This window comes from Enhydra lutris, unplaced genomic scaffold (assembly GCF_002288905.1).
Source record: "Enhydra lutris kenyoni isolate GAN:26980312 unplaced genomic scaffold, ASM228890v2 scaffoldscaffold37, whole genome shotgun sequence".
In the NCBI taxonomy this organism is placed as follows: Eukaryota; Metazoa; Chordata; class Mammalia; order Carnivora; family Mustelidae; genus Enhydra; species Enhydra lutris.
Window position 1 is genome coordinate 14,293,590 of NW_019154121.1, and position 15,682 is coordinate 14,309,271.

Below are 15,682 nucleotides of genomic sequence, written 5' to 3' on the forward strand. Positions count from 1 at the left end.
GCACCCTACTGAATGGGGGAAGATATTTGCAGATCATACATTTGATAAGGGGTTAATATTTAAAATATATAAAGAACGCATACAGCTCAGTAGCAAAAAACAGTCCAGTTAAAAAAATGGCTGAAGATCTGAATAGATCTCCCCTCCCCCAAAGAAAACATACAGATAGCCAACAGGAATGTAAAAAGGTGCTCAACATCATTAATCATCAGGGAAACACAAATGAAAACCATAGTGAGATATCACCTCATACCTATTAAAGTGGCCATTATCAAAAAGACATACCAAGTGGCGAAGAGGGAATCCTTGTGCACTGTTGGTGGGAATGTAAACTAGTGTACCTACTGGGAAGAAAGTATGGAGATTCATCAAATTGAAAATAGAACTACTGTATGATCCAGCAGTTCAACTTTTGGGTAACTTGAAAAGATAAATGCACCTTCATGTTCATTGCAGTATTATGTGCGATTGCCAAGATATGGAAACATCGTAGGTGTCCATTGATGGGTGAATGCATATAGAAATTGTGGTATGTTTGCACAGTGGAATATTGTTCAGCCATAAAAAAGATGAAATCTTGCCATGTACAACGACATGGATGGATCTCCAAGGCATTGTGCTAAGTGAAATAAGGAAGACAAGCACCATGTTATATCTTACATGAGGATATTTAAAAAGCTGATAGATACAGGGGACAGATTGGTGATTGCAAGAGGTGGGGAATGAAGGTGGTAGAAATGGATGAAGGGAGTTATTGGTAAAAAATGCAATTGATAGAAAACAAATTTGGAGTCGTTTAAAATATTTGTTTATGTATTAATATACGTGACATAGGTATATGTAATATATATAAAAGCACTGAAAAAAGAAAGAATAGTACTTAATTATTAGTATCTGTTGAGACTTTCTTAATGTATAGTTCCAAGAGCATTTAGCTAATCCTGAAAAGAGTCTTAAAATGATGTGGATAGGGGCGCCTGGGTGGCTCAGTGGTTGAAGCCTCTGCCTTCGTCTCAGGTCATGGTCTCAGGGTCCTGGGATCGAGTCCTGCATAGGGCTCTCTGCTCAGCAGGGAGCCTGCCTCCTCCTCCTGTCTCTCTCTGCCTGCCTCTCTGCCTACTTGTGATCTGTCTGTCAAATAAATAAAAAAAATCTTTAAAAAAAAATGATGTGGACATACATACACGCCAAAAAAGTATGTTTCAGGTGATCCTTTGGAAAGAGATTGTGTAGCATTTGGCTAAATGATTATGATACATTGTGGGTTTTTTTTGTCTTTGTTTTCATTTTTTTTTTTTTTTTTTTTAACTAATACTGTTTTTTAGCCAAGTTTATTTATTAGAAAATCTACTTGGGTATCAGCATAGTTTTGATATATATAGTCCAGTGAATGCCTGTGTAGTTGGGAACTTGTTACCCTGAACATTCTGCTAATGGTGTGTGCCTGACTTGCTGTGGAAGTGAACACTAAGTGGCTTAAGTTTCTAAAGTTGGTGAACTCTGCCTTGGGAGATGTGTATAGGCTTGTGTGCTGTACTAAGAATATGGCTGTAAGATTAGTGAAGCCATCTGGTAATTGGTTACTCCTAAGTTTTTGATATTTTGCTGGACATTTTGCGTGAAAAAAATTGTATGTTTCATTTTTGTTTTACATTGATTAGATATTTAAGACTTGCACTGAATTGGCTAATTGGGTATTCACTTGCTATATATGTTTCCAAGCACTCTTTATCTTTTACAAAAATTTAAATCTGTTCATAAACCTGTCACTACTGTAGTAGTGAGTTTCTGTGATCTGACCTTTTGGAAAGTCTTATTTGTGTTAACACAGGTAATGTTTACTTTACTTCAGACATTGTTGGAGGGGGGCATATTAGATAATAAAAGTGGGAGTATTTTGTTTGTATAGTAGGGATTGGTTCCTTCCACTGTCTGGAAAAATGCTCTTATGTTTCTGTGGTAGGCCTGTTTTCTTCCTGCATGTATGTGTTAGAATCCTCATAACTTCTCATTTATACCTAATGCAAAGAACGTATATCCCATGTAGTAATTTTTTTTGGTGTGGGGGTTAGGAATTATTAATAATGTAATGTCAAGAAGGTATTTCAGTTTTTATATTCTTAAGGTAAATAACTAAAAGAAAATCCAAAGTGTGTTTCCATTTAGAACCTTTTGATTGGTAAGGGAAATTTAATATCAAGTTTGTGGTTTAGAAGAGCTGAAGTCTTCTGAATTGAGAATGGGAAAAGCAGTAGCTATCAAGATTCCCATGATATTTGTGATTCTTGTTTGGAGTGATTGGTTGGTCAGAGGTGGGATAACATTTTCCTTCCTGTTGTTGGAGCTCAGACTTAGAAGCTTTTTCAAGCTGTTGTAGTAGAGACATTGTGCTGAGGAAAAATTATTGCCTAGAGAACTGCTTGAGTTAAAATACTTATAGGGGCAGTATATTTTGTAGAGTTCGTGTTAATGATTCAGTGTTTCTTCTCCCAGGAATATTTGTATAACTTTGGTTTTGTGTTTGGTCTACTGTGGGTTCATAATCTCAGCATGAATTCTTATTTCTTTTTCCTTTTTAATGTGAAGTGCTATATTTTAGTTTCTGGAGTTACCTTCAGTTTTTATGTGCTCATTTCTAAAGTATACAATAGTTTTCATAAGCATTATTTAAAAAACCCTTTATTTGTTAGATCTCTCCCACCTGAAATTTGAAAATTTTCACATGTAATGTGCTCATGTTTGTTTTTTATTCTTTTGACAGTAGCAGATTGTGCAGGTAGTCAGAGATTGTTGGTTTTAGTCTATATAAAAAATACCATTTTGGATGCTTATTTAAAAAGTCATGCTAGGACTGTCATATGCTTATTTAAATGAATGTATTCAAAAAGTATGAGTGATCACGGTACACAAGGCACTATTTTGGGCCTTTGAGGATGCAGTAGAGACAAAATAGAGCTTTCCCACATGGGACTTACATTTTAATTGAAAGAGAAAAACATTAAACAGATTAAGAGGAGTTACGTGGTAAATGCAGACAAATAAAGTGAGTAAGGGTGGATAATGAGGGTTTAGAGGTAGAGAAGTGCCCTGAGGCTTTGTTATTTTGTATAACTACTCAGAAGAGTTCATCTGATAAGATGACATTTTTGCAAAGATCTATAAGGATGAAGTGTGGGAGCAAAAAGTATAGATATCTGGGAGAAGAGTATTCTAGGCAGAAGGAACAGCAAGTGCTGAGCATTTGAGGTTAAGAGTTCTTGGCCTGTGGGAGGCATTGCAAAGGAGATGTCAGTGCGACAGAAGCAAAGTGATGCAGAGGGAGTGGATTACAAAGGCTTATTACTATAGTATTGGTAGAATATATATTCTAATGTTATATGTAAAATCCTGTAGTAGTTGAAACTACGATTTATACCTTTTGGTTCACTTAAGATCATGCTCTTTCTGACTAGTCTAGCAGTTTATTATCTCTGTGATGAAGAGAATGGGAATTGCTAACAAAAATGTTTGCAGTCTCCTTTTAAGGTGTCTCAGACTAGTTAGAAGGTAATGATTTGGAAGCAAATAATTACAGTGTAGAATAATTCTATTATGTAGAATTATGTGCTAGCTTTAGTGACTGGAGGGCACATTAGTATGTGAAAGGAAGACTTGATTCATTTTGAAGAATGAGCAAGAATGTAAAGCTTCAAGTGTGAAACAGCAAGGTACATCACAGAAAACTGGGAAGTGGTTTTGTGTTGGAAGGGAAGATTCAAGAAAGAATATTGACAAGGATGATGTATGCCATCCTGTAAATAGTAGGGACGTCATTGAGGTTAAGCACTGAAAGTGTCGTGTTGTAGATCATTCTGTGGTCAGTTTAGAGATTGTTTGGGGGTGTGAGGTAGGTGAGACCCCAAATCAGGTATCATCAGATAAGAAGCAGTCAGTCCAGCATTTCTTTGTGGGGACAGTTTTGGGAGGAGCATGTTTGTTTGTTTTTATTCATTTATTAACGTAGCCTCTGTGCTCAATGTGGGGCTTGCACTCATGACCCCGAGATCAAGAGTCACATGCTCAATCAGGTGAGCCAAGCAGGTGCCTCAGTGGGTGGAACAGTTTTAAACTGTGAAGTGCTAATTGTGCGTTGCAGGACAATTAATAATCTTCCTCGTCCTAGGTATTAAATGCCAGTAAAATCTCTCAGTGTTAATCTTCCTCCCTAATTTCTGAATACTTAGAGGATAGGTGGCGCCCCCTAGTTAAGAAATAAATAGAAATTAGGGACACCTAGGTGGCTCAGTCAGTGAAATGGCGCTCTTAGCTCAGGTCATGATCTCAAAGAGTCCTGGGATTGACCCCGTGTCTTGCTCTCTGCTCAACAGGGAGCCTGCTTCTCCCTCTCCCTCTGCCTGCCCCTCTACCTGCTTGTGCTCGCTTCTTTCTCTCTCAAATAAATAAAATCCTTTAAAAAATTTTTTAAAACCCCAAATAAATAGAATTTAAACTCTGGCTTTGGCGGTGATAGTTGGATGGGGAGGAATAGGTAGAATTGCTGGAGATTACGAGACTTGATTACTGATGGGCTCTAGGTAGTGTATATGAATACAGAGAGGTTTGGAGCATCTTTGGGTTAATAATGTGACAAGAAATTTTATGACAGTTTCAGTTTTGAAAACTAAAAAAAATCAAAAACGAAAAACCAAGATTCTGAGGAGTGTAAAATGACTCGATGCTGTCAAGGGGAAGTAACTAAAAACTGAATAACTTATCAAGACAGTTTCTGGAAGGATATAGAAAAATGCAAGATGCAGCAAGACAGAGGAAGAAAGAAACTAAGAATATAACTTAAAATTGAGTTCAGAACTTGACCAGTGTGTTTGAAGTTTTAAAGGATTCAAAAAGAGCAAGACAAGTATGCCTTAGCCTCAGATTACTTTTTGAGGGGCAGAGAGAAAGCTTAGCTTTGGAAATAAGGTGTACATGATATATTTAGTGCTGTAGGACAGGTATGACGTACTATTTAAGAAGAATCAGAGAAGGCAGAGATCAAGTTCTGTTTTTTATTATCAGAAACTGAACCATACACACCAAAATAAGAGTACTATTTAATTTTTGTTGCAAGTATGAATTGTGAAAGCCTTGTATCATTTTTCTGTTCTGTGGGTATTCTGACTATTTCGTGCTTTGTTCTTTAAGCACGGTTGGCTAGAGTTAACTGCTTATCTAAAATTCATTTGCTTATCAAATGTTACTTTGTATAATAATTGGGCCTGTTGGAACAGACATTTTTGAAAGATTGTAAGCAGATAAATGGTTAGCGCTACTTTGGTGTTTCTTGCTATCAAGGCCAAGTTAGGTCACTTGAATTTTTATTTAATCATTATGTGCTGGAGAGTAAAAAGGCAGACTGCTTATGAGTCATGAATAACTTTAATTTCTTTCCCTTTATGGTAGTTACAGATGAGATATTTATATATTTTTAAACATACTTTAAAACAACTCATTTCTCTGTTCTCTAAATTGGATTGTATTTTTATTTTCTTCATTGAATTTGAAAATAATGTCTCTTGAGTACATTGGAGATAAAACTCTGAGGTCTGTTTAGAGCTGCCTCTCCCTCAGTTTTGGTGCTGAAACAATTGTGTTAGACCATTTTATAATAATGCTCTCCTGCTTAAAACATAAAATTGGAACGTATGTTGTTTTAACTGTTCAGAGTAATAGCAAATGAAGTTCCTGGATCATTTCTTACTTGGAAATTTATGCAGCAAAAACTTCTGTTAGTTTCCATTTTTATTTGTTAGTATTATCTAGTTGATACCAACTGGTAACTGAGCTAACTCAGTAAAACTGAAGGGAGAGAAGAATGAAAATTTATATAAACAAACTGAGATCCTGCCCACTCTCAGACCACGTATCTGCTCTGTCTTTTTAATAATGCAAACACAGCATTCTAGGGAGAATATTAATAAAGGTAGTTGGACCCTCAGCTTGTTCATGCTTCCATATATATGATTTAAGTTTTGTTTTTTTTTTAATGGTAGGGATGAATAATCCTAGCATTGTAGTTCTGAAGGTTTATGAGTAATAACAGAATTGAAAGTTCTTCCAGGAATTCAGGTTCTTTGAAATAGCTCCTTTTGAGATAAATAGAATATTTGAGGGTGAATTGCTCTCAAAGGAAGTTTGATTTACTTGCTGATACTGATCATTTATGTGACCCTGCTCAGTATCCTCTTAACTTCTCAGTGGTCTCAATTGTTCTCCTAAGAGATTTTTAATAACTTCTCCAGACTATCTGTTGTTGCTCCACTGTTAGGTTTTCCACTTGTCAGCATGCACATCTGAAATTAGAAGTAAATTAAAGCTAGAGATTAAATCTTTTTGTTGTTGTTGTTGTTGTTGTTTAATTGCAGACTTAATTCAGTGCACAAATGAGATGAATGTGAACATCCCACAGTTGGCAGACAGTTTATTTGAAAGAACTACTAACAGTAGTTGGGTGGTGGTCTTCAAATCTCTCATTACAACTCATCATTTGATGGTGTATGGAAATGAGGTAAGCCATATTTTTAATTAAGCATACTGCTGTGATGACTGATGATTCAGCTTGATTCTCCCACTGAAATTTCAGGAATGACTTCAGCAACCAAATAATAACAGGTTAAAAGGGCAAAGTGACTAGGCAGAAATAGAATTGTAGATTGTACAATTTGAGGAGATGGTCTGTAAGTTGGGAAGTGAAAGTGGGTCAAAGCACAGAGGACTTATAATAATGGGATCAAGAAACAGAGATTAATCTCTAAAGGTAGGTTCTGTAAGCAGCACTGTTGTAGACCTTATGTGTAGACCATATGTTTGTCTTTTTGCTTTATTGTGTCTCAGATGTCTATCTCATTTCATACAGTCTCTGGAACCACTAAGTTAGTTGAAAGCTATTGAGGACTAAGATGGCATTTGCTGAGAGGGACTGTTTAAGGGTGCCTTAAACAGAGGTGTGTCTGAAGTCTTCGTTGAAGTCTTCATTCCCCAAAAAGTTAGCAAAAAGATGTGTAAGCTTTTGGGTTTTAATGTTGGAGAGAAACGTCTTGTTTTCCATGATAGCCTAGCAGTAGATTTTTTAGTTCTTATCTTAAATGGTTTCCTCAACCCAACATACTTACTTGTAAAGTTGAGTTAAAGCGAACATTTAAAATTATGTTAAAAGAATATTTTAATGCGTGTAGATAAATCTACATTTAGTATGCACTTTAGAAAAATGCAGCCCACTGGTTGCTGAGAGAGGGCTTCTGGAGAAATGGGGAGGGACTTTAGTTATTTAGTTACTTCCGACACCCATCACTTTACTCATTTTGGGCTTTTCAGTGATAAAGCTCTGCTGTCAGCTTTGGCAGATACCAGTAAGCATCACTGAAGTTCAGAATTAAAGCAAGAATTTACGTATTTCATTGCAGCAGATCTTACTGTATGTACATTTTGTTGTTCCCTTCTGGTCCTTGTCCAGGAATTATTTTTTTATAGCTACAATCAAAATTTAGATAAAATATTACATTTAGCTTTTTTATATAACATGAAACCATAAGCTTTTCCATATTCTCTGGTTTTTTATATATTTATCATTTTTAGTGACAACCTAATGGGTCATATATTCTATAATTTTCTTAACTTTCCCTTTCCTAGAAATTTTGCTTTCTGATTATTTTTAACAGCAGCTCCACATTGGGTGATTTTATTGGTAGTATTTAAGTTTCAAAAGTTATTTCCAGACGTGTTAGCTGAAATATGATTGCTTAGTCAATAGACTCGATCATTTTTAGGACATATGTTACTCAGTTGCTTTCTATTTTATTACAACCAGTGTACAGAGTCAATCAAAATATTTAGATATACTAGCTTTAATATAACTTGAAGCATTTTGATCTTAACTAGGGTAATAGTTTCTGTTTTTGTTGATACTTTGTTTATTTAAGATCATGATCATTCTGAAGAATTTCAGGCTTATTGTATTTTTCACCTTTTTAAAAAATATTATAGTTTATTCTTTAAAAAGAAAAAGCCACAAATATAACCAATTAGAATGCCGAATTAAGAGGAAAACTATTAGTAATGGCTTTTAGAGACTGTAAATAAGGTGATAATATTAGGACTAAAACCTTGACAAAGGCAAAGAAACAAAATTGACTGTCATTCCTTACATTTGACTGACAGGAGAAGAGAGATAGCGTTTCTTTTAGATAAACCCATGTTTAATTTCCCTTAAGCTAAGACAAATGTGATGTTCTTCTCATTGACAGGTTTATTAGTCTTTGAGAAAGTATGCATATGATTTTACTGTGCTGTTGGTGATGAGAATACTATCGGGAAGGGAGGAAAGTGATCCTCTGTTCTGCCCCTGCCAGGGGACGTTTGTCAAAAATGATGGGGATGGTCTTGGCATCCCTAGGTAGAGGCCAAGGATGCTTCTAAATATAATAATGCACAGGGCAAACTTCCCACAATAAAGAATTATCACCGCTTATGAAAATCATGGAGTTTAATATTGTCTTAGGATTTTGTTCAAGATTTTATTTTTTTACTTCCGATGGGGAATCCCGGCAGGGGGAGAAGCAGACTCTCCGCTGAGCAGGAAACCCCGTTCAGGACTGGATTCCAGGCCCCTGGGATCATGACCTGAGCTGTAGGCAGACACTTAATCAACTGAGCCATCTGGGGACCTTTTGTCTTGGGATCATATAACACTTTTTTGCAACCAGTCATTTTAGGGTAAATGATGAAATGTGAGCCTTCAATTTACAAATTGTTTTTCAAAATTCTGGCTTGTTAGTTTGAGGTGAAGGCAGATGAACAAGATTAGGGGAGTGATGGTGTATACCCTAATTGATAGTAACCCTCTGCACACATTGAAAAAAAAAAAGAAGGAAATCCTAAGGAGAAGTGAAATTGAAAGGAATTAGCTATTTTAGAGGGTATATATAAAGGGAAGTTAAGGTTGTGTTCTGTGGTAAGTACTTTGGAGAGAATTTGGCAGAATTTTGAGATGACCTTTACATACATGCTGATCCAGCCATTCTACCCTAAGTTTATATCATGGTAAACTCCTATATGTTTGCACAGGGAGACCAATACAAAGATGCCTGTGAAACATTGTTAATAATAGTGAAATTGGAAAGAACTTAAACATCCATGAAGAAATGAATATATAATCATATAGTAGGTCACTGAAATACTAGAACATCACTTTAAATGAGTGAACTAGATCTACATATATTAAATGGATAATTCTTGAGGAAAAGTTCTTAAAAATTTTAAGCACATTGGAAAAGAATAAGTATGGTATGATTTTTCTGTAAATTTAAAATAGAAAAGAAAATTTGTACCTTGTATGGGTTAAATAGAAAAATTATAAAAATACGTGTTAGAGTGATAGATAACCTACTTCAGAAAAGTGATTGATTTTGAAGAGGGAAGGAAATGAGATAGAAGGAGTGCTTCAATAGACTCTTTAATGTTTTGTTTCTGTAAGAAGATCTAAAGTAAATATGGCCATGGTTTAATCTGGACAGTGGGTAAGGGGATATCTGTAATACTATTCTCTTGTATGATTGTATTTCATTCTTAAAAATGTCATAAAAATATGGGTCATCAGGTAGCTGTTTAAAGTTGCCACTTTAGTGTGATTAGCTATAGCTCTAATAATGCAGTAGTAAAGCCAGAATTGCTGATTCCAGGGTAAAAGTGCCTGTTTCCTTTTATTTTGATGCTTATGCCAAAGCCATGAGCATTAGGCTTTAATAAATTCCCTTGTGCTAGTGACATACATGGATTATGTATTTAGGTTTGGTAACTTGTTAGTAGGACTGAGGATGAAAAATTTAAGTTAGATAAGCTTAACAGAATGTGTTAAACACACTCCCTTCCCCATTGTTGAATTAGAGGTTGTTAGATGACATTACCTTAATTTGACATAATCATTTGTTTTCCAGCGCTTTATTCAGTATTTGGCTTCAAGAAACACGCTGTTTAACTTAAGCAATTTTTTGGATAAAAGTGGATTGCAAGGTAAAGACAACTTTTTCATTATAGCAAATCAACCCTGTATGATGACTACTGCAGAGTTGAACTCTGTCTTTTAGCTGTGGAGGAATCACATATTTTAGTGAAAGGTATAAGGAAGAAAAGACTGCCTTTTAATGTGATGATTACATTGACTTTAGTACTTGACACCTAGAACTCTAAGAAATAGAATTGGATAGTGGTTTCAGAGCATGGATTCTGGAATTTAACTGCCTGGGTTTTAGTCCCTTCTTTACTGCTAACCAGCAGTGTGAATTTGAGCAACTTACTTCACCTCTCTGGGTCTATAGAGTCAGGAATAATGATAGCTCTTACTCTCTAGGGTTGTAAAGAGGCTTAATCTAGTTAATAAATGTAAAGTGCTTACAACAATGCCTGGCACACAGGAAACCCTGTGTAAGTATGAGATTTCATTGTTACTGTTGTTATTTTATGCTTTATTTTAAAAATCTAGCTGGGAATATTATATATTTTAGTAGCAAAGGTAAGTATGGTATGTTACTCGGATGAGTTGCTCACTGATGCTCACATCTGTTATTTATTCTACTTCTAATTCAGTAACTTGAGATTGCTATGTGCTCTATGCATGTTCTGTCTTACTGGGATCTGTTGTACTTAGCTCGAGAACTAGGCTGTTAACATTGTACAGGTCAAGTCTAGGAATGACATCATAAGGGACATACCACACGACTTGGGAATATTCAGCAGTAGGGCTCAATCTGGGAAATGTCTTTGGAGAAGGGGAGGTTTTTTTTTTGGGCTTTGAAAGATGGACAAGGATGTGGGTTGGTTTAAGCAAAGGTACATAGATGTACACAGATGTGAAGGAATATGGGATATTTAAGATTTGTAGAGCAAATGAATTTGAATAGAATTTACAAGTGACGTATTGCAGGACATGTAGTGGCAGATGGCCTTCAAGAAGCTGTTTGGGGCCAAAATCAGACATGGAAGATTTTTATAGAGTTGGGGTTTTGTAATGCAGTGAGAAACCATCAGAGTTTTTTGATTTGAGGAAGAAGGGGAGAGGGAGTATGTGTTATAAAGAAATTGCCATAGGTCAGTACAGGTTGGATTAGAGTGATAAAGTCTTAAAGACATTGAGACTGTTCTGGTCCTTGTTCTGGTCACTAGTAGAAAGGTAGTGAGGACCTGAATAATGTCTTTTGTGGAGGTAACATCAATGGAATTTAGTGACTAGCAGTGTTTGGGCCAGGGACTGCCCAGTTCAATACTTGTTCACTTTGGGCAGATGGGAGTATTAATTAGAATGAATCAAATACCCTATCTTCCAGAGATTTTGGAAGGCCAGTAATCTCTAGATAGGGCTGAGTGTTACAAGATTGATTTTTTTTTTTTAAGAGGAGTAGTACTCTCAGTAGTTAGTTAAGAATAAATTAAGCAGTAGAATACCTTTTTCAAGTAAAACCTTAAATAGACACCAGAAATATGTAGCAGATAAAACTGGACCTGGTCTCTCTTCAGGGATATGGAAGAAACTCTACTTGCTTGTATTTTTGATTCTGTTTCCCTTCATTCACTTCATTAGAAGTTAAGAATCTCTGGAAAACAGTTTGCAAACCACTACTCAAAAGCAGAGTATATGCATTTGTCCGAATGGGGAATTTTTGGTGTCTTATTAGCTACTGATATTCTACTTTCTTAAGATGGGAATTAAGCACTTCTAGTAATAAGGTTTTAGGACTTTTGTTCCTTTTATGTAGAGAACATTTTTTAGGCCTTTTATTTGAAGCTCCTGTTCTGTAGAGAAAGCCCAGAAAGTAAATAAAAGCATGTGATTCAGTGGTTTTGACAAATAATTTTTATTGCATATGTGTTTTGTTGGGTGAAGTCTGTTATGTTATATGTGTGTGTGTGTGTGTGTGTGTGTGTCTATATATATATATATATACACATGCACACACTGGATGTTATACTGGGTGTGTATAAATATAAATAAGCCTCTAGTCTAGTGAGTTAAACACTGTACATCAAAGAGGTAGAAACTGAACACGGAATAAGAGTAATATGGGAACACAGTGTTCAAGGAAAGTGTCAGAAACTAAAAGAGGTAGGGAATATATGTAACACCTTATACAATACAGTAGTAGTCACGAGAATATATGAGGGCAGTCATTTCTTTTTTCCATTTTGTTCATTGGTTTTTCTTCAGCAGCACTGAGTAGGCACTCAATAGATATTTGCTGAATAAATGAATTGGTAATGATGTTAAATCCAGTCACAAAAATGTTACCCTTTTGCTATTGTCTTTTAAAGTTGTAGAGATCATCAAATAAAGTGAAATTTATTAGATGAAGATGAGCTAAAATAAGATGGACGTGCTTTTTTTTTTTTTTTTTAAATTTTATTTTTTTAAACATATAATATCTTTTTATCCCCAGGGGTACAGGTCTGTGAATCGCCAGGTTTACACACTTCACAGCACTCACCATAGCACATACCCTCCCCAATGGATGGACGTGCTTTTTAATGAGTAGCAAAAATTGTAGACTCCTTGAGCAAAGCAATAATTAAAATACAAGTTGCTTTTTAAATAGCATTGATTTGATCTTATGTTGCTGAAGTTTTCAAATCTCATGATTATGATGAAATCTTAAAGTTTTATCAAAAATATCCCTCTAGTTTCTTATTATGCTTTAAACTTGCATATTGCTGTTTCTTTCATTGTACTGTGCAATAATTTTATGCACTTCTTATAAGATTGGCATATGTAAGTTTGGTTATTACAAATAATACACAACTGAAGATTTCATAAGTATGAAAATTATAAAATTGCTAAATGATTTGAGGACAGGGGCTTATGGTCCCATAGGATGTTAAATTTGAATTATGAGGTTATCAAAGAGTGTTTAAGAGAACACGGTTTTCCAGTTGTGGTAGGAATGTTGGTTAGAGGTAAAATAGAAATATTTATTAGTGAAATTATAAGTGGGGGGAGGTTTTTCAAAGCCACATAGGACTTTCTTGACTTAAAACATGTGAGGTCTTAGAGATTTTAATGTGATACTGTTATTAGTCACAATATACATCCTTAGATTGAGTTGGGATATCAAGATATTGTCATTGGATGAAATGAGTTGGTTTTCTAAGCAAATTGGGATTTCAGTAATTTGTGAAAACATTTTTTGTTTCTTACAGGATATGACATGTCTACATTTATTAGGCGGTATAGTAGATACCTCAATGAAAAAGCAGTTTCATACAGACAAGTTGCATTTGATTTCACAAAAGTGAAAAGGGGGTGAGTTAAGCTTTCCTTTTTTTTTTAAATATATCTGATGTATTTGGCTATTTTAAAATGTAAACCATAGAAATTATTAAGTTACGAATTATGAAATGTCAGACCAGTTTTGAATGATGAATTTTTTATTTCTTTGAAGTATATCATACGCTTTTTGTGCTAGGATAACAGCTTTATTGCGATACAATTCACACAACCTAAAATTCCCTCTTTTAAAGTATATAATTAAGTGGGTTTTAGTATATTACAAAGTTGTGCCACATTACTGTCTAATCTCGGAACATTTCATCATTTCTGTAAGAAACCTCACACCCATTAGGAATCACTTCCTGTTTCCATCTTCCTTCAGACCCTGGCAGCCACAAATCTACTTTGTGTTTATGGATTTGCCTATTCTGGATATTTTATGTAAATGAAATCATACATTACGTGGCCTTTTGAGTCTGGCTTTTCTCACCTAGCAAAATGTATTCAAGTTGTAGCATCCTTGTTGCAGTGTGGATTGCTACCTGATACAACCTGGTATATAGATTTTTCTTGGGGTATATGATAGAAGATCTTAGGAAAAAGCCACTAAAGGGGCGCCTGGGTAGCTCAGTGGGTTAAAGCCTCTGCCTCCGACTCAGGTCATGATCCCAGGGTCCTGGGATCAAGCCCCACATCAGGCTCTCTGCTCAGCGGGAAGCCTGCTTCTCCCTCTCTCTCTGCCTGCCTCTCTGCCTACTTGTGATCTCTGTCTGTCAAATAAATGAATAAAATCTTAAAAAAAAAAAGTAAAAGCCACTAAAGACATTCTTAAGGGGCATTGGTGACCCTTATAGCTCTAAAGGACTGCCCTAAGGGGAATCTAGCTTCTGAAGAAATAATTTTGATAAATGCCTTTCTGAATTTCCCTACTGCTCAAATCTCTAAGCAATTAATGTTTTCTTTAAATTGTTCTCTTGAAATGTTAAATTATTAGACTTCAATGGAAAATTTAATACAAATGTAGAAATAACTGCTTGGTTATTTAATCATTAGTTTTTAAGATTTTATTTATTTATTTGAGAGAGAGTGTGTGCTTGTGAGTGCAGGAACAGGGGGAGGAACAGAGGGAGAGGGAGATTAATCTCCAGCAGAATGCAGATCTGGTGAATGCAGATCCCGGAGTGGGACTCAGTCCCACAACTGGGAGACCATGACCTGAGCCCAAAGCAAGAGTCAGATGCCCAACTGACTGAGCCACCCAGGCGCCTCAGCATTTTTATCTTTAAATTTTTTTTTTAATCTTTAAATTTTTTTAATTTTTATTTTTAAAAGATTTTATTTATTTGAGGGAGAGTTTGCCTGCATGTGCAGGGTGGCGTGGGGGGCGAGGAGGGGTTGGGAGGAAGGCAGAGGGAGAGAAAGAATACCAAGCAGATTCTGGGCTGAGCATGGATCCTCACTCAGCTTGATCCCATGAGTGAGAGATCATGACCTGAGCTGAAACCCAAGAGTCAGACCCTTAACTAACTAAGCCACCCAGGCGACTCTAGGCATATTTATTTATTTTATTTTATTTTATTTATTTATTTGTCAGAGAGATAGAGTACAGGGAGGCAGAGTGACAGGCAGAGGGAGAAGCAGGCTCCCCGAGGAGCAAGGAGCCTGATGTGGGATTCGATCCTAGGACGCTGGGATCATGACCTGAGCTGAAGGCAGCTGCTTAACTGACTGAGCCACGCAGGCATCCCACTAGGCATCTTTAAAACCTAAATGTTCTGTGTAGCTATTCCAAATTAATCAGGAGGTGATTAGTTTGGAATTTACCAAAACTAAATTCCACAGATTTTGTTTCCTATCTTAAAGTACTTTGTTGTTTATGAGATGATAATAGAGGAGTTCGTCTTAAAAATCTGGTTCTTAATTCCAGTATTCTGTCCCATGAACCATTTTCCATTTTGACTTCTGTAATATTTCACTATAAAGTATGTTCAGTAAAACTAATCTTCAGGATATTTGTAGATTTCATATTAATAGATTTTTAAAAGTATTTTATTTATTTATTTGACAGAGACACAGCGAGAGAGGGAACACAAGCAGGGAGAGTAGGAGAGGGAGAAGCAGGCTTCCTACCGAGCAGGGAGCCCAATGTAGGGCTCAATCCCAGAACTCTGGGCCGAAGGCAGACACTTAACGACTGAGCCACCCAATTGCCCCCATATTAATAGATTTTTTAAAGTAGTAACTTTTTTCCTAAACTGAAGGGCTAGTTTTGAGATTGAGGAGAGTTGTATTTAATAGAGCAGACTTTTATTATTTGGCTGAGAACAGCCTTGATTAATCACAATATATTTAGTATTGACATAAAGGAAACTACTCTTAAAGGGAAAGGAAAGT

The 15,682-nt window shown here is 35.8% G+C and overlaps 1 protein-coding gene across 10 annotated transcripts in view; it reads left to right on the forward strand.

The window, feature by feature from the left end:
* Positions 1–15,682, forward strand: part of LOC111154411 (phosphatidylinositol binding clathrin assembly protein) — a 104,943-nt gene that overhangs the window by 28,945 nt on the left and 60,316 nt on the right. For all 10 annotated transcript variants that reach the window (XM_022513988.1, XM_022513987.1, XM_022513978.1 and 7 more), the window contains exons 2-4: positions 6,402–6,544; positions 9,969–10,044; positions 13,219–13,321. In XM_022513988.1, coding sequence (XP_022369696.1) covers positions 6,402–6,544; positions 9,969–10,044; positions 13,219–13,321 — 322 coding nt within the window. The remainder of the gene's footprint in view (positions 1–6,401; positions 6,545–9,968; positions 10,045–13,218; positions 13,322–15,682) is intronic.